This window comes from Peromyscus californicus, unplaced genomic scaffold (genome assembly GCF_007827085.1).
Source record: "Peromyscus californicus insignis strain IS unplaced genomic scaffold, ASM782708v3 Scaffold_9__1_contigs__length_137607984, whole genome shotgun sequence".
NCBI lineage: Eukaryota > Metazoa > Chordata > Mammalia > Rodentia > Cricetidae > Peromyscus > Peromyscus californicus.
Genome location: NW_026294617.1, coordinates 72,825,100 through 72,849,722, shown reverse-complemented (window position 1 = coordinate 72,849,722; position 24,623 = coordinate 72,825,100). Strand labels below are relative to the sequence as shown.

Below are 24,623 nucleotides of genomic sequence, written 5' to 3'. Positions count from 1 at the left end.
GGTATCATCAGGCACCCCAGAGAAGGGTTGAGCACTGAGGTCAAAGTAGATGGGATCTTGGTCATGATGACAACGGTCTGAGATCCTTTAAGAAGGAAATAGGCAATTCTTGGAAGCTAGGAGCTGGGGGGAGTGGGTTACGGTGAGGTAATGGAATCGGAAGCAGAAGAGAGGGATACGATCTTTAGCTGAGGGAAATGGGAACTCTGTGCTGAGGTTGCACAGACTACGGAGTGGGGCAAAAATAGGAAAAGGGATAAAGGCGGAGTCCCTGGAAAAGGTTTGGGAGCAGAAACACAAACGGCGAGGAAGGGCAAACAAGGATGGACATTGTAGAGGGAGTCTAATGTGGAAAGGGTTCACAGCTTAGAGAAAGAGTTAAGGGACAGAGGCAACAGGGGTAAGAAGTGTGTGTGGTGGGGGGAGGTGGAATCCACGGGGCAGAGGGAGGGGCTAAACAGAGGAGGAAGCCAAAAAGCAGAGACGACGACCCCGGGCCCGAGGGGACAGGGTGAGGGACCTCAGGGTGCAGCTCCCACCAGGAGGGCAGTTTTGTAGTCGAACCCAGGTCGCGGTAGGCTGTGCGGGACAGGGTGGCAGAAGGACCCCCCCCCCCCCCCGGGCAAAGGCGACTCACGGGGGAGGAGCCGCTTACCTCCGGGGGACCCTCGCGAAGGGGGTGCAGGCGGTCGGGGTCGGACTGCCGACACCGCCGCCTCAGCAGCAGCGGCCGCTCCCGGGTTCCATTGGCCGCCTGCGCTTCCCTGACAGCGGCCGCGGCGGCTGCACCAGGCCCCGGCTGCGGGGCTGCCCGCGGCGCCGCCTGAAGGGGCCTTCACGCTGCCTCAAGTTGGACCGGACCTCACAGGCAGGACCCAAAACAACAATTCCTCTGCAGGTTAGAGTCTCCTGGGCCCGAGCCCTTCTTGCCGGGACTTGCCTTCCTGCTTCCCGGACTGTCAGGACGCTACCGATGCCATAGTAATCTGAGTTGGGTGAGCTGCCCGAGTCACGCCTGTTCAGAAATAAAAAGGGGGCGGGGAAGAGCGATTTGGAAGCTTGGGAAGGGGCGGGGGAGCAGGGCGGGGCTTATCAGTGGAAGGCGGGCCCAGTGTTTGAGGGCGGACCTAAGAGGCAGGCTTTACTAAGGAAGCCGAGAGGGAAGTGCCGTGGGCTGGATAGGCGGCGAGATGTGGATGTAGTGATATTGTATGTACTTCCACAAGTATACCGACATGCAAATTATATGTAAATGATTCGCTTGTATAAGCCACCGAGTGACTGGAATTGCCATCAGTGGCTTTTCCTCCTCCTATCCTACAGGATTCCCTTCGCAAACCAGCCGGTGGGACCCATGCTGGAAGGCCAGAAAACAAATGAGAAAAAGAAGGGATCAGAGAGGAGGACAATCACCCGCACTTTCCTTTTCCTCCTCATCCTTAAGGACAATGCCAAGAGTATGCCCCTGTAGCTTCTGGAATGGCGCGGGCCAACCGCCTCACTCTTTGACCGTTAGCAGCACCGCTCTGGGCCAGGGTTCTGCTTCCGAGGTCATCCCCAGCTTGGGCAGCCTTTGGCCTCCAGTGTCCAGTCGCCTTGACCTCAAACAGGCTGGACAAGCCAGGTTAGGAGAGGTGAGTGAAATGACGAAAGCTTAGAGGCCATCTTTTTCCAAACCAGACAGAACCGTGTGAGACTGAGCAGACACAAGCGGGCCTCGCAGACAGGCCTCTGTGCTGGTTTTGTGTTATTGGTTGGTTGGCCGCTATGATTGAAAGCCCTCCCCTTCCTCAGAACGACTACCCCAACGCTTTCCTGGAACCTCTCTCGGGACCTAGGGCCCCCTGTAGGGGTAGGATCTTAATATTCTACTGGAAGCTGGTTGAACTCAGATCTTGGATGCCATCTTCACGGTACTTAGTGTTTGCCATCCTTCTTTCTTTCCATTTTCCCTCTAATTCCCCCCCCCCCCCCCACATACACACACACCTTTCCCCTTTAGAGACAGTCTGTTTTTCCCAGGATGCTTTATATTCCTCGGCTCAAGTCACTGGCCTGTAAAGTAACTAGTAATATATTCACATGCCCCCATACTAGACTGAACCTCTGTATAACAATGACAATATTACCATAACAATATAGTAATAGTAATATCTGAGGTAATAATACCATTTTCCAAGGGTTGGGGGGGGGAATATCAAGAAAATACTATAATACTACATGTCTGTTATTGGAACATTAATACAAGGGATGAATGTCCCTGCGTCCGTATTTAATGGGTGGCAGATAAATAATTGTAGCTTGAGGGGGCTGAAAAGATAGCTTGGTGGTTTAGAGCCCTTGTTACTCTTGCAGCGGACCCAGGTTCAATTCTCAGTACCCACAGGGTGGCTCACCACATCCATAACTCCACTTCCAAGGGGTCCAATGCCCTCTTCTGACCTGTGGGCACCAGATACATATCTGCATGCATGGAGGCAAAACATTCATGCGGATAAAATTAGAGCTGTAGCTTGAAATGTCTGCTTAAAACCTGCCTCGGGTAGTACAAATGGAGAAAGTAGGACAAATGGAGTTCTTCCTTGCTATAGACACAAGGCAGAAGAACCTTGTTAAACTGACACAGAAGGCCTGGCTGCATGGTATATGGCGAATGAATGGAAGGTTTCTTATGAATACTGCAAGGCAGAACTTAGGAGAGATATTAGATAGTCTCCAGTGGGATAAAAAAGAAAGAGCATTCTAAGAGTAAAAAAATTACATGCTGAACAATAGAAATGGGAATTTTTTCAGATCACGAGGACAGGACAGACAGATAAACTAGGCTAAAGGGGGAGCATAGGAATGGAAGATAAGCAAAGAAGAGCAACAGGGTGCCAAAGACGGTTCAACCTGTCACTGTGTGGGCCATCACCATCCCACCTGTCACACCCCCTGTTCCCAGCTAGCTTCCAGTCATCAGCTGTATCGAGAAGTGGTGAGCCTGTGGTAGCCTAGAGTTTAAATGTTACACATTCCTTAAAGACCTAGGATTCCATGGGGCCACAAAACTAGTCTTTATTTAATTTGATTTTTGGAGACAGGGTCTCTCTACATAGCCCTGGCTGTCCCAGAACTTACTATGTAGACCAGGCTGAACTCAAACTCAGAGATCTGCCTGCCTGTGCCTCCTGAGTGCCTGGATTAAAGGTATGTGCCACCACACTGGGTTAAAACTAGTTTTTAAATATTGTAAAAACAGGTATGACAGGCTGGATTTATTAAAATAAACAATACAAAATGAGGTGTCAAATTCCTTTTTTTTTTTTTTTGGAGGCAGGGTTTCTCTGTGTAACTCTGGCTGTTCTGGATCTCACGCTGTAGACCAGGCTGGCCTCGAACTCACAGAGATCCACCTGCCTCTGCCTCCCGAGTGCTGGGATTAAACATGTGCACCACCACCGCCCTGCTGAGAGCCCTTTTTATGTTAGGGTTTTTGTTCATTTGTGTTTGTTTTCTGAAACGGGATCACTATAGCCCGGGTTAGTCTTTAACTCTGTAGCCCAGATTGACTCTAAACTTGTATCAACTCAGCCTGAGCCAGTACTTTTGGCAGGAAATTTTGTTTTTTTAAGACAGGTCTCACTATGTAGCCCTGGCTGTCCTGGAACTACTCACTGTGTAGACCAGGATAGTCTCAATGTCACAGAGATCGACCTGCCTCTGCCTCCCAAGTGCTGGGACTAAAGGTGTGCACCACCACTGCCTTGCCCATTTATGACATTTTATGAACAGACACAAATATATGTATATATTCATATACAGTTTTACTTTGCTCATATTCTCCCATCCACCCCTTTTTACTGGTTTGCTTTTTGAGACAGGGTTTCATGTAGCTAAGACTAGCCTAAAACGCCCCAATTTCCTTCTTTTGCCTTCTTAGTACTGAAATTAGAGCCATCTGCCACCAGAACCAGCTTGTACCTCCCTTTATCATTTGTTTTGAGACGCTTAGATAACCCTGGCTATGTATATAGTGATCCTCCTTCCTCAACCTCTTGGGATTTTTCCATTGACAGAAAAACAAGACTTCAAGACTAGAGTATCTCTTCAAACTGAGGATTTTATTATCAAGACAGCAACTCTTTGGAGCTGGTGAGATGGCTTATTGGGTAAAGTGCTTGCTACCAATCCTGGTTGTCTGAGAGCGAGTCCCGTCCTTGATGGTGGAAGGAGAGAACTGACTCCTGCAAGTTGCCCTCTGACCTCTGTGTGTCCTCTGCAGTAGGTGCACATTTACAGCTTTGTCTTTCTGCTTTTATCTGGAGAGTTTGGGTTGTTGGTTGTTTTGTTTACTCTCTGCTACATACATCCCAGCCTTGTTTCGACCTGTATTTTAACACTTTTATTTCTGCAGTGTTGGGGTTGAATCTAGAGCCTCTTGCACACTAAACGAGTGCTCTACCACTGGGCTCTATCCCCAGCTCTGTTCCCTTTTTGAGCTAGGTTCTCAATAAGTTGCCCAGGCAGGCAGTGAACCTGCAACCCTGTTTCAGCCTCCCAAGTAGCTAGGATTACAGACCTAATTTTTAACCAATCCTTAGTCTTCAACTCTGAGCTCCTAGAGCAGTGCTTCTCAGTCTTCCTATGGCTGCTGCGACCCTTTAATACAGTTCCTCATGTTGTGCTGACCCCCAACCAGAAAGTTATTTTTGTTGCTACTTCATTACTATAATTTTGCTACTATTATGAAACATAATATAGATATTTTTAGAGACAGAGGTTTGCTTAAGGGGTCACGACCCACAGTTTGAGAACTGCTGTCCTGCAGGAGGGAAAGATTCACCTTTGCATTCTAAGAACCCATAGTTTTCACCATAGGAAAAACTTTATTTGTTGGTACGGCATCAGCTTGAATTCAGAAGCAGATATGAGAATTTAGTAGCGCATAAAGGAGATTTATGAAATTGTGAAACAATGTGAAACTTTACTGATGTCTTATTTGAGAAAGTATATTTTTCAAAAGTGAATAAATTTTAAATATTTTAAGTCTATAGGTTCGACTAAATTAATTTTTCTATATTCCTGTTTTCCTTTATTTTTAAAGTCTTAGTCCTATTTTGTTTTGTTTGGGGAAAAAAAACCCCAGGGTTTCAGCTGGGTATGGTGGCCTCCCAGCAGAGCCAGGCAGATCTTTGTGAGTTCAAGGCCAGCCTAGTCTACATAGTGAGTTCCAGGATAGGCAGAGTTACATAAAGAAGATCTCACTGTGTAACCTAGCCTGGCCTCAAACCTAAGACCCTCCTACTCCCACCTCCTGAATTCTGGAATCACAAGCAGGTTACTTAGCTTCCCCTCAGTCTCTTAAGTGTCAATCATAAAACCATGAAAAGCATAGTACATTATATTCAAGTCTCATTTTCAAATAGCAAAACCATGAGAAGTGTATTCAAAATTGAAGTATAATATTTTCATTATTCTCTAAATTCCTCACCAGTGACCCTCTTTGTGTGTGTACGTGCATGTGTTTGCTGGTGTGCAAGTATATGTATGCACACACATAAGCTTGTGGAGGCCAGAGGATAAACTTTTGGTGGTATTCCCTCAGGTGCCATTCACTTTGGGTTTTGTTATTTATTTTTTTTGCAACAAGTTCTCACTGAGCTGGCTGAGTGAGCCCCAGGGATCCTCTTGGCTTTGCCTCCCTGGGGTTATAAGCAACACCACTGCACCTAGCCTTTGAATTCCTCTAAAGATTTATTTATTTATTATATGCAGTGTTCTGCCTGCATGTCTGCCTGCATGCCAGAAGAGGGCACCAGATCTCATTATGGATGGTTGTGAGCCACCATGTGGTTGCTGGGAATTGAGGACTGCTCTTAACCACTGAGCTATCTCCAGCCCCTAGAGACTTCTAAATGACAAAGCTCCTAAAAGTCTGCTTTTCAGAACCTTAAAGAAGATCTGGTATGGGGTGCAGACCTGTAATCCCTGAGCCACCTCTCCAGCCTTACCCCTGGCTTTTTAAATGTGGATTCTGGAGCTGCAGAGATGGCTCAGAGGTTAAGAGCACTCAATGCAAAGGACCCAGATTCAATTCCCACTATCCACATAGTGGTACACAACCATGTGTAACTCTAGTGCCAGGGGATCTGATGCCCTCTTCTGGCACCTGCACACACGATACACATAAATACATGCAGGCAAAACACACATACACATTTAAAAACTTTTTTTAAAAAAGCCAATGCATTTTATACTGGAATCACTGAAAAATACATGAGCATATTTAATATGAAATAAGAGTTTCATGAACTAATACCTAACTGTGTGCAGCACTCTCATACTTTGGGGCTTATTTTATTTCCCTTTTAGAAACAATGTTTTGCATTCTTCTAAATAGATTTCATAGTTTACTAGTGGCTTGCAATATAAAGTTTGAAAAACTAGAAATAAATGTTCAAAATCATATTGTGGAGCTGGAGAGTTGGCTCAGCAGTTAAGACCACGCTACTCTTTCAAAGGACCTGGGTTCAATTCCCAGCACCTGCATGGCAGCTCACGAGTCCCTGTAACTCCAGTTACAGGGGATTCGATGCCTTCTGGCCTCTGCAGGCAATAGCATACACACTATGCACGGACATACAGACAGGCACAACATCCAGATACACAAAACCACCAACCAGCCATCCGGTGGGGTCTGGAGAGGCAGTTCAGTGGTTGAGAACACTTGTTCTTAGGGAGGACCAGAGTTCAGGCCTAGCACTGACTTCACGTCAGGTGTCTGAAGCCACATGTCACCTCAGCTCTAGAGAGAATCTGACACCCTTGTCTTGCTTCCACAGCCGCGCCTCCCCCACATACAAAATAGTCGTATGGTAAGTGGCAAAACTAAAGTTGGCTTTCACGATCTTTCCAATAAACAATATTTCATCTTTACTAAGTAAACAAGTATTCGTGTGTGTGTGTGGGGGGGGGGGGGGGCTCTAACTAGGCTGGCCAAACTTACTTCATAGACCAGGCTGGCCTCAAACTCAGAAATCCACCTGCCTCTGCCCCCCAAGTGCTAGGATTAAAGGTTCATCACCATTGTGGCACACATCTCTCTCTCTCTCTCTCTCTCTCTCTCTCTCTCTCTCTCTCTATATATATATATATATATATATATATATATATATATATATATTTTTTTTTTGGGGGGGGGGGGGACAGGATCTATGTAAGTCCTGGAACTCACTTCTGAGTACTTTAGTATTTTTTGAAGAACTTCTATACTGATCTGCATAGTGGGTAGCTTTCCTCTTTGCCTTTTTTGTGGTATTGGGGCCTGAACCCAAGGCTCTGTGCATGCCACACCAGTCCCAGTGCCCTACCACTAGCTGTACTCTGGGCCTCTCCTCCATTCTTAAGAGAGAGTGTTGGCTCAGCCCTCAATGGGACCTCGCTGTCGCACCTGTCCCTTCAGAGCAGAAGAGGGGGCAGAATAAGAACCACAGGTGGTGAGTGACTTTTGGGGAGCTGTTCACGGCAGACGCACAGACAGACTCAGAGACGGTGTCAGTACACACAAGACCTGCTCACACCAGAGAACCCAGCATGGAGGTGGGGAAGCGGGCACCACCTCTCCTAACCAAGGAGCTGTTCTCAAATGATAGCTGCCTGGAGAGGGAGATCCCTTCTCTTCAGTGGAGTGACACTGGTTACACACTTCTGGGCAGGCCCCATTCTCAGTAATCAGACAAAACAAACTGGACTCCATGTGGTTTCTGTTTGTTTTAAGAGAGAAAGAACATGAAGTCGGGTGGGTAGCGAGGTGGGGGAGGAGTTGAGGACAAAGAATATATTATATTGTATGAAATTCTCAAAGAATAAATAAAAACATTTTTTTTTAAAAAAAAGACAAGCCGGGCAGTGGTGGTGCACGCCTTTAATCCCAGCACTCGGGAGGCAGAGGCAGGCGGATCTCTGTGAGTTCGAGGCTAGCCTGGTCTAGAGAGCGAGATCCAGGAAAGGCATAAAGCTACACAGAGAAACCCTGTCTCGAAAAACAAACAAACAAACAAACAAAAAAAGACAAAGCTGGTTAGTGGTGCTGTGCGCCTTTAATCCCAGCACTTGGGAGGCAGAGGCAGGTGAATCTCTGTGAGTTTGAGGCCAGCCTGGTCTACAGTGTGAGTTCCAGGACATCCAGAGCCATTCATTATACAGAGAAACCTTGTCTTGAAAATCCCCAAAATACAAATAGATAGATAGATAGATAGATAGATAGATAGATAGATAGATAGATAGATAGATAGATAAGACAAAAGAGCCAGGGTGGAGGTGGGAGAGGTAGGAGTAGTGCATGCCTTTAATCCCAGCACTGAGGAGGCAAGTGGGTCTCTGAGTTCAAGGCCAGCCTACAAAGTGAGAATTCCAGGACAGCTGGGGCTATACAGAAAAGCCCTGTCTCAAAAACAAAACAAAAAACAAAAGAAATACTGCCAGGCCACAAGATGGTTCAGTGGGCAGAGGCACTTGGCACCAAGCCTGATTGCCGAGTTTGATTCTTAGGACCCACATGGTGGAAGGAGAGAACTGACTCCCCCAAGCTGTCTCCTGACCTGTACTCAAGCACTTGGGCATGCATGCAGAGACACGTAAGTAAAACACACACACACAAAAGAATACTGTGGTTGAGTGTAGTGGCACACTCCTTCAGTTTCAGCACTTGGGAGGCAGGGCAGGCGGATCTCTGTGAATTTGAGGCCAGCCTGTCTACAGAGCGAGTTTGATGGCAGAAGTCAACTCTGGGTATGTTTCTTGATTGCTTTCCATCTTACTTCTTGTGAAGGTGGTCTCTAATTGAAGCAGGCACTCATCGGTCCAGCTAGGCTGGCTAGCCAGTGAGCTCCAGGGATTCTCGTATTTCCGCCCAATCCCCCAGCAGTGAAGTCAGAGGTATGCTACACTGCCTGGCTTTTAAGTGGATGCTGGGGATCTAAACTCAGGCCCTTATGCTTGTCCAGTGGGTACTTTAGTGACTGAATCATCTCTCCAGCCCCCAAGTTACATCTGAAAATAGGATAAAGCTATTTTTAATAATCCATGCAAATCAGGCATGATTGTTGTAAGATGGTTCAGTGGGCAAAGGCACTTGCCACCAAGTCTACAACCTTAATTCATACACTTCTTGTGGTTTTACCATGCTCTACTGCCATGCCACACAACCACAACCTTGCTTCTTCTGGAATGCCCATCTTTGCCTTTTCATCTTTATAGTCTTGACTAACTCACACTTGCTTGCCTTTTCCATGCTGCCTGCCCAGATTACTCAGCCCCAGTGAAGTCCCTATATCTACCATCAGGAGCTTGGTTTCTGGTTCCTCTACGGCCCATGCTGTCCCTGCTTTGTGAGTTAGAATCGTCCCAATGTCCTGCTTACCTCTTCTAGGAAGTTCTCTCTGATCCCTGTCTGATCTACATGCTGCTCCTTGGGCTCTGGGGGCCCTCTGTGCTTACCACTCAGAAAACTGTCCCTGCTGTTGACATCACTGTCGTCTTCCCAACTAGAATGTCTGAAGACAGAATCCACATAGACTAGTGTTGTAAGTGCCTAGCACTTCGGGAAACAAGAGGAAATACCAGAATCATATTCATAGACACAGACATGACAGCAGAGATAAAATCAAGAGCTCTCTTACCAAAGGACAGTGAGATTCTGGATCCGTTACAGTTACACATAATTTTTGCATGTTGCTGAGTTTATCAGAAAGGGAGAACACGAAAGGAGAAAATAGAAGGCATTATGCTGAAAGCTACATAAAAGATGAGCAACATGTAGGAGAACCAGGTTCCCTGGGGTCAGACACCCAAATTAGCATTGTGAACAGTCAAAACCATAGGTCTAGTTAAAGACTGGGACTACTAATAAGCCTGAACTTCCTCACTTGAACCCTAAGCCTCCCATATGGTGGGCATTCTATACCACCATTCTATACTACAGCCCACTAACTCTGGGTTCTTCAAAGGGCCAGCTTGTGTCTAGGTTGCTACATGCCCTGGCTCCTGGGAGAAGCCAATTGAGTGTTTTTTTTTTTTTTTTTAGATTTTATTTATTAATTATGTATACAGTGCTCTGTCTGCGTGTACACCTGCAGGCCAGAAGAGGGCACCAGATCTCATTACAGATGGTTGTGAGCCAACATGCTGGGAATTGAACTCAGGACCTTTGGAAGAGCAGCCAGTGCTCTTAACCTCTGAGCCATCTCTCCAGCCCAAGAATTATTTCTAATTTAGGCCCTCAGGATTTTTTTTTTAGATTTATTTATTTATTTATTTATTTATTTATTTATTTATTTATTTATTATGTATACAGTATTCTACCTGCATGCATGCCTGAACTGCAGGCCAGAAGAGGGTACCAGATCTCACTACAGATGGTTGTGAGCCTCCATGTGGTTGTGGAGAATTGAACTCAGGACCTCTGGAAGAGCAGCCAGTGCTCTTAACCTCTGAGCCATCTCTCCAGCCCCAGAATTCTTATAGATTGCCAAACCTGTTTCTACATCCCAAGCATGGGATTACAGGCATGGACCGATACTTGGCTTTGTTTGGTTAGTTTTCTGAAATGGTCTCACACTTGAAGCCTAAGCTAGCCTGGAATTTACGATATAGTCCAGGCTGTCCTCAACCTTGTAATCCTCCTGCCTCAGCCTCCCAAGTGTGCTGGAATTACAGGTATGAAGGCACCATACTCTTCTTCAGAGACGTATTATTTGAACATTAATGATAAAGTTGAAAAATCAGTATCAAAAAAGATTTAAAAATATGCCGGGTGGTGGTGGCGCACGCCTTTAATCCCAGCACTCGGGAGGCAGAGGCAGGCGGATCTCTGTGAGTTCGAGGCCAGCCTGGTCTAAAGCGCGAGATCCAGGAAAGGCGCAAAGCTACACAGAGAAACCCTGTCTCGAAAAACCAAAAAAAAAAAAAGATTTAAAAATATAAATTTTGGGGTATTTGGAAATTTATAAATTTTTTAAATAACTCAGCACTAGAGTTATAGCTAGTGGTAGAGCATTCACAAAGTCCTAGGTCTGATCACCCCCACCACATACACCAAAAAACAGGTCATGAAGGGAGCTGTGGAGACGGGGAAGCGGGTGCAGTGCTTGTTTGTGTGTGAGAACTGGAGTAACCATGGCTTGGTGGGCACGAAGGCCTACCGGTAATTCCAGCATGTAGGAGGCAGTATCAGGGATTCCCACACTAGCTCAAAACAGGGAACCCTGGGCTCAGCAGATGCTCTTCCTTGATACGTAGGGTGAGAGCCATTGAGGAAGACATCTAATTTCAAGTTCAGTCCTTTACATATGTGCGCACATATGGAAATCACATAAATACTTACACAAACTCATGAAGGTAACTTAAATATTTAAAAATTTAAATATTAATGAAAATATTATATAGCATAGAAAACCTCATGGTTTGTGGAAAAGTGGAGTTTTAAAATAGCTGGGTATGTGACATACACCTATAATTCCAGCACTTTGGAAACTGAGGCAGGAGGATCACAAGTTAGAGGCTAGTCTGGGCTACACAGACTTCCAAGGTCATCCTGAGATATGTACCATCCCTAGACCCTGTCTCAAAACAAAACAAAGCCTGAATATATACCTCAGAGCTCTGACTGCTGGTGACCATGTGACCCTCAGCCTTAGCTAAGAGTGGAGGTTGACAGCATAGAATAAAGCACTCAGGAAGCTGATGACGGAAGCCTGTCTTGAATTCTTACAAAAAAACCAAGCCAAACCAAAAAGATACCCTGTAGATATAACCAGCTGTCCAATTAAGATATTATAAAAGGGGCAGGGTATCTTGGTCAATTGGTAGAGTATCTGCCTTGCATGCATGAAGCCCTGGGTTCCAACCCAGCACTGCATAAGTAGTATGTGAGTTCCCAGCATATATTTGAAGAGACTCTATCAAGTGCTGGCTAGTGTGAGATGTTTGTTGTTGTGAGTTTGAATTGATTTTTTTTGTTACTTGCTTGGAAATGCGTTGTGTGTTTGATTCTCCAAGCAGCAGACATGGTGGCACATGTCTGTAATCCTACCACTTGGAAAGCAGAGGCAGATGGATCAAAAGTTCAAGGTGATCTTCAGCTACATAGTGCTTTAGAGGCAACCTGGGCTACTGAAAACAAAGAGAAATCAAAATGTGTCTTCTACTAACTATACGGAAACATAAAAATCAAACCTTAAAAAAGTAGGACAAACTCTGGATAGTTATAATGAGAGGATCAACAAAGCCCACAGTAGCATCTGAAAATTTACAACTAAAATTTCTGGTACAGTTGATCACGGGGAAACTGCTGAATGAAAAGGAAAATAGAATACATTAACTTCATGTTTGACAAGAACAATGAGCTGGGCATGGTGGCACAACCTTCAATCCCAGCACTCTGAAGACAGAGGCAGGAGGATCTCTGTGAGTTTGAGGCCAGCCTTATCTACACAGTGAATTCCAGGCCAGCCAGGGCTATATAATAAGATTCTGTTTCAAAAGAAAAAGAAAAAAGAAAAGGAAAGGAAAAAAAGAGATATGAAATACACACTAAACTGGAAAAGTGACTCAGGAGCCCAAATAGTTTATAGTTATGAAATAACTGGAACCAGTAGTTAAAATTCTGTCTACCAAGAGCTGGGCACAGTGGTGCACACCTTTAGTCCCAGCAGTCTGGAGGCAGAGACACGTGGATCTACATAGTGAGTAGGACAGCAGAGCGACATGGTAGACCCTGTCTTGAGAAAACAAAACAGAACAAAATAAAAAAAAAAATCATGCCCACAAAGAAACATAAGGCTCAGATGGCTTTATAGGTGAGTTTTATCAAACATTCAAGACCAGTTCATTTCAATATGATGTAAACTCTTCCATAAAGTAAGACAAGAGGCAACAGTCCCCAACTCAGAGGGTACACAGACCAAAAGGACCGTCCAGGACCATCTTAGAAACCTCTTTAGAAATCTTACTAAAAACAAAGGCACTCATATACAAGAATGTTCATAGCAGCATTGTGTATAATAATAACAAAAGCCTGGGAACAGCCCAATGTTACTCAGTAGGTGAATGGCTAAGTCCGTTGTGTTGTATGTATTTGCTGCAGTATTATACAGATGCAAATGAATCAATCAGCTATTACAACATCGATGAATCTTAGAAACAATGGTAGGTGCAAAAGAGCAAACCTCAAGGGACTAACAGAGTACAACATTTTTGTAAAGCTGAAATACAAGCAAAACGAAATAATACATTCTTAAAGAATATATACACACATGGCAATATACATAAACAAGTGATTAATGAGCATAAAATTAAAGACAGTGGTTACCTCTAAGAAGAGGCAGGGAAGGGGGGTATAACCTAATAGAATTTTTAATGTTTTAATGTATAAGTTGAATGATGCGTCACAGGTACTCATTGCATTTCATAATTTATAGTAAATATTTCTTTATAGATATCAAATACTATTATAATTTAAAAAAAAATCTGCTCTTGTGGAAATAAATGGACAAATGGGTGTTATCTCCCTGAAAGAAAATCTGTATTTCTTGGGGAAAAAACCAAGATTCCCTGACAAGAAGCTATCCTGTGGAGAGGACAGAGTAGGTCCTCAGTTAATATGGGCTGGTTTCCTGCTGTCCCCAAGGATACATCTGGAGTGTCTGGCTCTGTCCCCTAGTGCTCCCTGATTTACAGAGTCGGTACCACCTCCTCGGCTAATCTAGCCTGACCCCACGCGGTCCTGACACCTGGTGGCTGCAGACTGAAGTGACCTCAGGCTAGCTTTCCTGGACTCGTGGTAGGGAGTGGGACCCAGAGAGTCAGAATCAGACCATTGAAGGAGCTGTCTGTGAGACAGTGGAAAAGTTGTCATGAGAAGTAAGAGACTCTCAAGAGAATGGCTTCCTTCTCTGTCCTTCCCAGACTACAATGAGATAAGATGGCACCGCCACAGTGAGAGAAACGCAAGACTCAGGGGAAAGGCAGCAGTCTAGCTCACCTGAGCGTAGCAAACTAAGACACACTTCCAGCACCCACTCTCCACCCTCCACCCCACGTCTCCATCTGGGGAGTCTGTGGTGTGAGAAGGCCAATGCCACCCTTTTTCCAAAGCTGGTCCATGATGTATAATAAACACATCAGCATAAACATCTTCCTGGCCACACTTGTTGGTCACCACCTGACCCAGGCTGGTTTCATCATGGTAAATCTTTGGGCTTTTGCTAGGGTTCCTGGCACAGTGATACCCTTTCTTTCTGCTTAGATATAATGGGCAAACACAGTCCTAGGAGTGCTGGCAGCTGTGAATGGTCCAAACTAAGGATGATTTTACATTAGGTGAAGCCGTGAGAAAGGTATTGAGCGATCAAATCAAGCCTCACCTGGAGCCAGTACTACCTCTTGACTTTCCAATTTCATAAGCCAATTAACAGCTTTTGTCTTAAGTGAGTTCTAAGTTTTCTATGATTGGAAGCCAGAATATCCCTAACCTACATTCACATTTACCCTATCTCTATTTCCCCCAGGAGAGCACAGGGATCTAGGTGGGAAGGTCATTATAATTTACTGGTTGTATTAAAGCCAAGGTATTGAGCTGGAAAGGTCTGAAGCAGCTGCCAGGCACTATACAAGCCAAGCCAATGGGCTCCTTTAGGGAAAGACTAGCTGAATGAGAAGCAAGTGCAGTGAAGGGCCTCTACCAGGCAGGCAGGTTGAGCTCAAATGAACATAGCCATTTTTCCCCACAGAGCTATCTATCATGGGGGTGTTGCTTTGGGGTCTTTATGCTCCTGGGTTAGGCAACTCTGAAGTCCACGACCCTTTAACCCTTTGTTACCCTGTGTTGTGGTGTCAGCCTCTCCCTTTACCAACGAAAGGGCCTCCTTTGGAATTCCGCCCTTGATAACACTCACTTTTGAGGTGATGGGAGGAATTTTATCTTCTGCTTCTTTGGCTGGCTGGGAACTCAGGCTCCTTTCTCCTTTGGAAACAGCACCATCTTCCTGACCTTGAGTAGGCACTGTCTCCTGCTTGGCGTCACCCATTGGCCCTAGTCTTTCTGGTCTCCCAACTAAGTTGTTTTCTCCTTTGGAGCTCCATGTCTCCCAGAGTAACCTCGGAGATCGGGGAGAGTTCACAGCAGCTGCGGCTGCAGCCTTCTCTGGAGTAGCATTCCTCTCCCCACTCCCGCCTGGCTTTTTTCGAGGGCGTCCCCGCTTCCTTTTCGCCTCACTCACTGTGGCCTCTGCCTCGTGCTTCACTTCTTTAACCGGTGGGTCCTGCCCACTGGCCTCACTCAGAGGCACTTCCGCTGTCCTTTTGATACCCTTGTCATGGGGTCGTGGGTCACCACTTATCACTACCTCCCTGTTCTCTGTGCCTCGAGGCAGAAGAAGTGTCCTAGGTGGAACTCGCCCAGCCCCAGGCCCAGCCCCAGGCCCAGGCCCAGCCCCAGGCCCGGGTCCAGGCCCAGGCGCAGGCACAGCCCCGAGCCCAGGCCCTGGCCCAAGCCCAGGCCCAATTCTAGCCCCAGCCCCTGATAAAGTAGGAACAGGTGGTAAGATCATGTTAATGATGGGCACAGCTGCCTGGGGTCCCCCAACCCTAGTGGGCAGAGGCAATGTAGCTACTTTCAGAGTGCCTGGAGAAAGCTTAGGAGCCAGAATGGGTGTAATAAGTGATTGTGGTGCTCGGGGAAGGAGCACAGGCAGTCGGGCCACAAGGGCATTAACTTGTGGCTTACTGGCTGCGGGCGCTGAGCTGTCCATCACACTCTTCTTCCGTTCTCCACGTCCTGGGGCGTCAGCTCCAGCTCGGGCTTCGAGCTCCTTAGGAGGCTAGAATGCAAACATAGCCACAATACTGTATAAAGACTGTGAATACAGAGGCTGGGGAGATGGCTCACGGGTTAAGAGGATTTGTTGTTCCTGGAGAGGATCCAGGTTCGGTTCCCAGCACCCACATGGTGGCTCACAATAGTAACTCTAGTTCCAGGGCATCTGAAGTCCTTTTCTCCCCTTAGGCACCAGGTACATACGTGGTACACATACATGCATGCAAGCAAAACATTCATACACATAAATCAATCAATCTAAAGATAACTAAGAAAATAAAGACTGAATACAGGAGGAAGAGAAGGGGCTTGGTGCACCAAAATAAAAAAGTGGGAGGCTCTTTGCTGGAAGGGGACACTAAAACCCCAAGCCCTGGGCCACGAAGTCAGAGGCATTAGCTGCCTTACCTGGGCTGGTCTCTCTGGCTTCTTGGGGGCTCCACCTTCCAGGTTCTCTACGCCATTCTTGGATTTACATGATGACCGTTCCCGAGGGGCTCGCTCTTCCTCTTCTGCAGAGGTACCCAATGGCAATAAAGCAAGGGTGAGGAAAAAACCAAGGTGTGGACAGTGAAGTGAACCTGACTGCCTAGCTGTGCCTGGGACAGACAGCGGGGAAAGCATGTGTTTAAAGCATGTCCTAAGAAGCAGCTCCAGGAGGGGCTGGGCTGATAGTTCAGTTGGTTACAGGCTTGTCACGTAAGCATGACTTGAGTTCCACCTGGCCCGCACACCTATCCACCCACACAAAAATGATCACCGGGAAGAGCAGGCAATCCGAGGTGTGTCTACCCTTGTATTTGGGAAGGCCTTTAGAGTTGGAAAGGATATCAGTGTGTGCCTGTTGGGAGGTTGAGGCAGGAGGACTGCTAGAGCCCAGGAGGTCTAGTCCATCTTTGGCAACAGAGTCAGACACACACATACACGCACGCACACACGGCCAAAAAAAAAAAGGTAAAAGTGGCTAAAGAGCAGGTCCACCCACCAGCAAGCCCCCCAGCCTTAAGCACATGAGCATGTGCAGATCGGGCAGAGATGAGATGCTGCTGTAGTAGGTAGCGGGCGACCTGAACTATGGAACTGAAGGACCGTTTCAGGATCTGCTCTGCCCAGTCACAAGTCAGGGCACAGGCTGCCTCTACCAGTTCATCCCGAGGTGCTTGGGTTACTTCTGGGCCCATTTCTGGCTAGAGTGGAGAAAGACATGCTCAATCAGATTACCAAGTGAATTACTTGTCCCTCCCCTACTACTGACTAAAGCAGAAACCAGACTGAGGACAGAAGTTGCTCCTACTCATGAAGACCCAGAAACTCAAATTCTCTTCTTCCCATGCTTAGGCCACAAGGAAGGCAGACGGTCCCCCAGAAGCAATGTATGAATGACTGTGGTTTTCCCAGCCACCAAAACAAGTCCTAAAGACCTCTTTTACCTGGGAGAGGGAATTAATTAGCATTGGAAGGTCATTACTTACACTCTCAGAACCCTTTAGGTCAAGTCCAGGCAATGGTGGCATAGACACCAAGGTCTTCCTTCGGATGCCACTGTAGCAATACCTGATGCAAGTTAAGGAGCAGCCAAAATCTGGAGCTCTTCAAGCCTCTGAGGCAAGTTAAGCTGTTTCTATATTGTACCCTTTCCTCCCCAGGTCCTAATCTCTCAGTCAAGGATACTTGGATTGGCCCCGACCACCAAGTCTTCGGGCCTTGATGTCAGGGAAGATCTCTCGGATGATTTTACCAAAGTTGGCTGTGCTGAGTGGGCGACAACAGGCCAGACTCTCACAGTACTTTCTGAGGAAGTAGGGGGTAGAGTGAGAAGATATTCAGAGAAGGCTACTGGTGGGCTCGAAGGGTTCCTAGGGACCAAGTGTGGGGAAGCCTTTAAGAGGTCACACTCTAGCAAGGCAGGAGTAACTTCACGGGTAAGGGTCTAGTCCTGTGCCCAACAACCCAGGCATCACCTTCTTTACATACCGATAGGCATCATAGACGCTTTGCTTTGGCAGACAGGTATCCATGTGCTCTTCCAGGTGGTTGCGGATCCACCTACAGGCATACATATACTCCTCATTGCTAAGTATACTCGGCTCTGAGCTGTAAGACAAGTAAAAGAGACACACATACTTCAATGGTGCTGGACCAAATCAGTCAGTCCCAAATGCACCTTTCTCTGCTAAACCATGCCAGGGCAGGACATCATCTATGCATCTCCTACTTCTTCTTCTTCTTTTTTTTTAAGTATTATTTTATATGTATGAGTGTTTTGCCTGCATGTATGTATGTGCAGCACATGTGTGCCTGGTGCCCACAGAGGTCACAAAGTGGTGTCAAGATTCCTGGGAACTGGAGTTATAGATGGTTGTGAGCTACTATGTGGGTGCTAGGAATTGAACCTGGGTCCTATGCAAGAGCAGCCAGTGCTCTTAACCCCCCTCCCCATCACCTACTTTTTGACTCATCACAGTGAGACTCAAGATCAGAACCTAGGACATCTAAAACACTAACACCAAAGTACCTTTTATCGCCAATGCTGGGCCCTGAAGGGAGCTGAAGGTAGAGATAGAGCTTGTCGTTGTCAGAGAACTTCTGTACTTCTTGCTGAGGCAGAAGGAAACAGAGGTAGGAGAGATGAAGCCAAGGACCCAGTGAATGATCTGATCTTGACCATAGAGTCCAGCTGACTCTAAGTCAGGCTGTCAGAATGAAAAGGGACCTGAGGTGAGTTTGAGTACTCACTGTACTGAGGAACCTTATGGGCTCCCATGGAGAGAAAGGGAGCAGAGGGGCGGGGACTGGGTTTGACTTTCTCTCTTTCTACATAGGTCACAGAAGGCTGTAGCATGGTGCTCAAAGGTGGACAGCACTGCCGCTCCCACATAAACCGATTTATTTCCTCACATCATCACCACCATCCTCACCCCTCGGCAATACCACCTCTATGGTCCTTTCCCAACATGCTTACCAGAATTCCCTCGACTTTGTTCTGCACGGCCTTGCTGTGGAGAAGAAGAAAAGCTGGAGGTCACAAGGTTTTCCCATCCCTTTGATTGCTAGAGATAGAAAAGGGACCGACCGCACTGCTACCAAGACCACAGACCTCAGCCTGCTCTTGAACACCTGCCTGAGTAAGGAGCGAAGGGTAACAAGGATCTACAGCTGGGTCTGGAACAGGGTTTGGAGACCGAGACGATTACTTACGAAATGGTACCTCGGAGCCTTTGAAGAAGGGTGGTAGGTTCCCCAGCTTCAGCACCACCTTGGGGCCTTGCCCCAACCCTGGGGCTTTTAACATCAGGTTTATCTTCTGCCATCCCAGCATGAGGACTAAAGCTGAGAGAAGGTAAAACAGGAGATTTAACTCCCACCAAGCTTCCTTTCCCCTAGAGACCCCAGGGCAGTCCTGTCTCTACCCAGAAATACAAACGGCAGCAAAGCCTCCCCCAGAGGTTTTCCTGGCCACCTGCCTTCTCTAAAATGAGAATTATTCCGTTACTTTGTGAGGTCCTTCTAGACCCAAAGAGATCTCTGACATCTCCATTCTCTATGTCCCACCTTTTCAAGTCTCTCAAATCTGGGAAACTGTTACGGGAAGAGACAGGGTGGGGAAATCCACGTTAGAAAGCGATCTTGTAATTCCTCCCAGTGCTGTGACGGCCCCCCACCCCGAAAAAAAACAAACAAACAAACAACGACAACGACAACCCAAAGTTCTCCGATATTCTAATAGACTCCTCGCCACTGATTTTGCCGGGGAGGTCGGAAGGGATACGAACATACTCGGCCCTTCCAGGTTTGAAAAAAATTGGGCCCGAGTTCTCATTACTGAGTCTTGCCACGGCTTCCCCCGCTGCCCCCCTCGCCGCGGCGCGGACCCTACGTCATCCCACGACATCCCAGCCCGTGGCGTCCCCACTCCCCTCGGGCCCCTCCACCCCATCCCCTGGCGCCGATCCGGGGGATGGGAGGGCTGGTCTCCGAAGTCCGGAGACGAGGCGCAGGAAACCCTGCGGGGAACCGGGTCCCAGATTCGGGCACGTGCGCACGGGTGAGGAGCTGCGGGAAGCTGGTCCTGCTGGCACCCAGGTCCTGTCGCCCCTCCTACCTCGGAACCGTCACCTTCCAGCACGGACATGAGATAGGTAAGAGAGAAAGAGAAACTAGCCCCTTGGCTACCTCCGCTCCAGCCCAGCCCCACGGTGCCCGGCCGGCGGGCTCGTGCGTTGCTTTTATTTTCCTTTTTCTGAATGGTTGTCCCAGCCGCGGTCTGCCTGGATACACGCACGGCCTGCTCTGTGATTGGTCGTTGCTGCCACCAAGACGAAGGCAGCGAAAGTCTGCCTGGTAACAGAATCTGATTGGTCGAGAGGGGAGGGAAAATCCAAAGTTAGTCTTATTTGAGTCAAGAGGGGGAAGTCCAGGTTAGGTTTCGGTTAAAACTGGGGTCGGTTAGGCCTGCGGGTCCGGACACGGTTCTTTTCTTAAAGGGACCGCAGGATGAAAGCCCGAGCGCTCCGCGGCCTCTGGAGCGTCTGCTCTTTTGCCCTCTGATCCTGTGCTGTAAGGTCATCGAGAAGATAAGGGAACGAGCGCGGGTTTTACTCGGGGGAAAGACCTGCAAAGACCTGCGTAGATGCCCTCTAGGGTCCGAAACCACAGCGGGCAGTTAGGGGGTAGGAAAGGGGTTGGCTGGGGTTAGCTGGGGAATAAGGTGAGTTTAAAATGGCAGGAGGTTGACAAACATCCTCATTACTTGGGGGTCGATAGGACGTGGATGGCAAGAAAAACAAGTTACTTTGGTTGTGGGAACCAAATTTCTTTGGTTTCAGGGATTCACATTGTTTCACCAAAACTGGGGAGCTTTACAAAACGGAGTGGACATAGCTACCATGTTTGAATCTTGCCTTTGGCCGTTCGAGCTGCCCAAAGGAATCGGTGGGTGGTTGCTCTGTTTAAAGAACTGCTAGAAAATGATGGCTAGTGATGGCAATTCATTATAACATCCTGAAACTCCTTTTTGGTAAAAAACAAGTTGAACCATTCCAAGTCTTTCCCTCGTTTTCCCCAATCCCCTGCGGCCAACAGCCTCTCAACAGCAGGCTCCCCTTCCTTCCACAAAGAATCTTCAAGCCCTTCGCAGCTGTACCACATTAAGTGGAAATTTTTTCTCTATTGTTCGCCATGCTCACGCCATTTTATAAAGCGCCTCCGTTTGAGTTAAGCAATGACAACTTCCAGAACTAAAGCATCTTCATGCCAATTCATTTTCCAGATTCTTGCCTCTTTGCTCCATTTACCCCAGAAACCCACAAGAGATGTTTATTGGTCACCTGACCCACCCACTACACACCCTACCTCCCTAGCTACCTTTAGTAACTACTGACCATTGGCCACAAAAGGAAGCTGTATAGGCCCTTCCACCCTTCCCTTTTCTGTCCTGTAACTGGTTCTGGTCCTTATACTAAAGACACCTCCCCCCACCCCTTTGCAGGTCTTTTCCAGAATAAAGCCTGTCTTTTGAGCCTCCAGTCCTTTTCTCTGTCTTCCCTCCTCCATACTCATCTCCCTCTGCCCGTTATTGAGTACTCTGGTTTCCTGTGTGTGCTTCCTCTCCTTCCTAGGAGTTCCCTACTTTGTGAACACCGGAACTTTGATTACGTCCCGCATGAAGAAATTTAGTACTGTGGCAACTTTTCCCTTCAGAAAAGGTAGTATTTGATAGGTTATGGGTGCATAACCCTCTGAAGGTTTGTTGAGCTCCTGATGAAAGACACACATGCAGAATTTTGCACCTATCTTACGCAGTCGTGGACTCCAGGTCAACAGTCTCTTAAATGGATGCATTTTGTTCTGCACAGTAGAGATGTTCCACCCCAAGTCATATTCCCAGTCCTGACCGGAGTTTTGTAAAGGAGGTGGTGCTTGTGGTCTCCTCCCCACAGCCCTGTGAGGCCCCATTTCCCTCCTGTGGGAAATGGGGTGAAATAATATCTTTTCTCTGGAAGAGTTCATGAGACTGAGTAAATTCTATCTTTAAAGGAATTGGTAGGATGTCTCCCTGTCAGTCTTTTCCTAAGACTGAAGTAATGTCCTCATGGTTGCTCTCTTTGTTGAAGGTCGACTCAGATCCTGTGCTCAGGAGTAGCCCTTTGCTAATGACCTCTGCTGCCAGCCACTAAGTCCATGAGGCAGCCTTCTGACCACTCAGAAGAAGGCCCAGGACTCTTTAGGAGTACTGTTCCTCTCCCTGTACAATATGCTTGCTTAAGCATGGCTAACCTCCCTTCTGTAGAAGTGAACATCTTGCCTTGCTCAAACACTTCAGATTGCATGATTTCCTAGTTAGATTCAGCTGTCAGTTTGACACAGCGTAGAGTTATTTGTGGGAGTTTCAGTTGGGATTGGCCTGTGGGGCATTTTCTTGATTGCTAATTGATGGAGAGCTCAGCCCTCTGTAGACAGTGCCATCTCTAGGTTGGTGAGCCCAGGCTGTATGAGACAGGCACCTGGAGTCAGGTAGGGAGTAAGCCAGTGAGCACCTGCCCTGCACGGTTCTGGCCTCTGCTCCTGCCTCAAGCTCCTGCCCTGAATCCCTCAGTGACGGATGGTTACCTAGACGTGTAAGATGAACTAAGCCCCTTTCTTCTCCAAGGTGCTTTTGGTCAGAGTGTCCTAGCACACCAACAGAAAGCAAGCTAGAACATGTGGCCATTTTCTTGCGACCCCTCAGACCCATTTTAAACACTACTGCTGGCATCTGTTAGTATTGGGAAGAATGTGTTGTGGAATTTGCGGGCAGAAGGCTATTTGGTTTTCACTGTGTAATTGGTACTACTCTTAGCTTTAGGGTTGGTGGAGGCTAGACATTTCCTAGCTCAGTGGATACATTTTGAGAAGTTTATTAGTAAGGGGATTGTTAGGTCAGATAGAAAGTGAAGGTAATTGGCCTAAGGGCCTAAGCTAGCTCAAGATAATTTTGGTGACACATTTTTTACAACTGTGATTTTTGTTTGTCTTTTCCTTTCTTTTTTTTTTTTTTTTTTTTTTGGTTTTTCGAGACAGGGTTTCTCTGTGTAGCTTTGCGCCTTTCCTGGAACTCACTTGGTAGCCCAGGCTGGCCTTGAACTCACAGAGATCCACCTGGCTCTGCCTCCCAAGTGCTTGGATTAAAGGCGTGCACCACCACCGCCCGGCTTTTCCTTTCTTTTTAAATACATAGCTTCACTCTAGGCAAGTCTGACCTTGAATAGCCCATGTTCACCCAGAAGTCATTGCAGTCCTCCTGCTTCAGTCTTCCAGGTGTTGGGTTTATAGGCATGAGTCCCCATGCTCCAGAACTATGATGTTCTAGTCAGCTGAGGCCAAGCAGTCTGCAGGATGACTGTAGCTTCTTCCGAGAACTGGAGCTCACACATCTTCATGGTAGTTTTTATTTAATTAATTAATTTTTGTTTTATGTGCATTGGTGTTTTGCCTGCATGTATGGCTGTGTGATGGTGTCTGATCCCTGAAACTGCAGTTAGAGACAGCTGTGACTGGGTGCTGAGAATTGAACCTGGGTCCTCAGGAAGAGCAGCCAGTGTTCTTAACCACCAAGCCATCTCTCCAGCCCAGTGTTTTTATTTTATTATATTTTCTAATCTTATGAACTTTATTATTTAAAAAGCTTGCAAATAAATAAAAATACTATGTACCCAAATTGACTAGACCTCAAGTCTGTGCAATTCAATGAACTCGAACTGGCATTCAGAATGGAAGCTATAAAGCTTCACATTAGCTTTTATACTTTCAGTATCAAATATATTTTATACACTATTCCACCACTCAAACCAAAAATCTGTAACAGAATTAGAACTAGAAAAAGATAGCTTTCTATCTTCTTATAACTGTGGTCATTACCTGCCTTCAGCCCTCCTCATCCCCTGGTGTTTAGCCTTTTTTGTTCTTTTCAGGTTACACTGAACCCACATATGCATCCACTTACATGTGTACACAGATCATTGGCTAGATTCTGCATGAGAGAGCACATGTAGATTGCTTCTTTCCGAGATTGTGATCTCGCTTAGTATCGTACAGTCTGACTCCATTTTCCTGACATTTTTAAACTTCATCTTTCTCTAGAACTGAGTAGTATTCACACCACATTTTCATTATCCATTCATCTGTTGACAACCAGGTTGATTCAAATTCTTTGCTATACTGACTAAAGCAGCAATAAACATGAATGTGCAAATATCTCTATGATAGGGTACAGACTCCTCCGGGAATGTGCCCGGGAGTGAATGAAATAGCTGGGTCATATGGTAGTTCTATTTTTAATTTTTTGAGGAATCTGCAGACTGACTTCCACAATGGTTGTATTAATTCGCACCCCCACCAACAGTAAATTGGGGTTCCTCTCCGTCCACATCCTCTCCAACATTTGTTATCAGGTTTCTTGAAGACAGCCATTCTCACTGGAATGAGGTGGTATCTCAGAATAGTTTTAATTTGCATTTTCCTGGTGGTTAGGAATATTGAACACTTTTAAAAATAGTTATTGGGTTCCAGACATGGTGGCACACACCTTTAATCCTAGCACTCAGGAGGCTTAGGCAGGTGAATCTTTGTGAGTTCACGACCAGCTTGGTCTTCATAGTAAGTTCCGGGCCAGCCAAAGCTACACAGTGAGACCTTGTCTCAAAGGTACTGGCCGTTTGTGTTGGCATTCCCTTTGGAAACTGTCTGCTTGCTCTTTGGTGATTGACTGTTTTATTTCCTTTGTTAGTTA

At 46.7% G+C, this 24,623-nt stretch overlaps 2 protein-coding genes and 1 long non-coding RNA gene across 10 annotated transcripts in view; 1 reads left to right on the top strand and 2 right to left on the bottom strand.

The window, feature by feature from the left end:
• Pi4kb (phosphatidylinositol 4-kinase beta) overlaps positions 1 to 834 on the bottom strand; it is a 34,557-nt gene extending 33,723 nt beyond the window's left edge. The window contains exon 1 of one of the 2 annotated variants that reach the window (XM_052730964.1): positions 656 to 834. The gene's annotated coding sequence lies outside the window, so the exon portion shown is untranslated. The remainder of the gene's footprint in view (positions 1 to 655) is intronic. The other variant, XM_052730962.1, reaches the window with a different exon arrangement.
• On the top strand, positions 793 to 18,812 carry LOC128105684 (uncharacterized). 3 transcript variants are annotated; one of them, XR_008216444.1, is made up of 4 exons: positions 890 to 995; positions 1,324 to 1,634; positions 4,059 to 4,263; positions 18,679 to 18,812. It is a non-coding gene; the product is annotated as an uncharacterized LOC128105684 (long non-coding RNA). The 3 variants fall into 3 exon arrangements; XR_008216445.1 differs by lacking the exon at positions 18,679 to 18,812 and having other exon boundaries at positions 793 to 898; positions 4,059 to 5,033; XR_008216443.1 differs by lacking the exon at positions 18,679 to 18,812 and having other exon boundaries at positions 4,059 to 5,033.
• On the bottom strand, positions 12,829 to 20,454 carry Rfx5 (regulatory factor X5). Of its 5 annotated transcripts, XM_052730967.1 has the most exons (11): positions 19,959 to 20,454; positions 19,321 to 19,435; positions 19,055 to 19,186; positions 18,819 to 18,852; positions 18,372 to 18,454; positions 17,831 to 17,950; positions 17,528 to 17,647; positions 17,329 to 17,410; positions 16,842 to 17,043; positions 16,265 to 16,368; positions 12,829 to 15,860 (listed from the first exon to the last, which is right to left on the bottom strand). In XM_052730967.1, exons 3-11 carry the CDS (start codon positions 19,165 to 19,167, stop codon positions 14,781 to 14,783), a joined length of 1,938 nt encoding a protein of 645 aa, XP_052586927.1. In that variant the 5' UTR covers positions 19,168 to 19,186; positions 19,321 to 19,435; positions 19,959 to 20,454; the 3' UTR covers positions 12,829 to 14,780. The 5 variants fall into 5 exon arrangements, with proteins under 5 accessions (XP_052586927.1, XP_052586929.1, XP_052586925.1 ...); XM_052730969.1 differs by lacking the exon at positions 19,321 to 19,435 and having other exon boundaries at positions 20,030 to 20,454; XM_052730965.1 differs by lacking the exon at positions 19,321 to 19,435 and having other exon boundaries at positions 19,959 to 20,450.
• Positions 20,455 to 24,623: the final 4,169 nt, after the last annotated feature.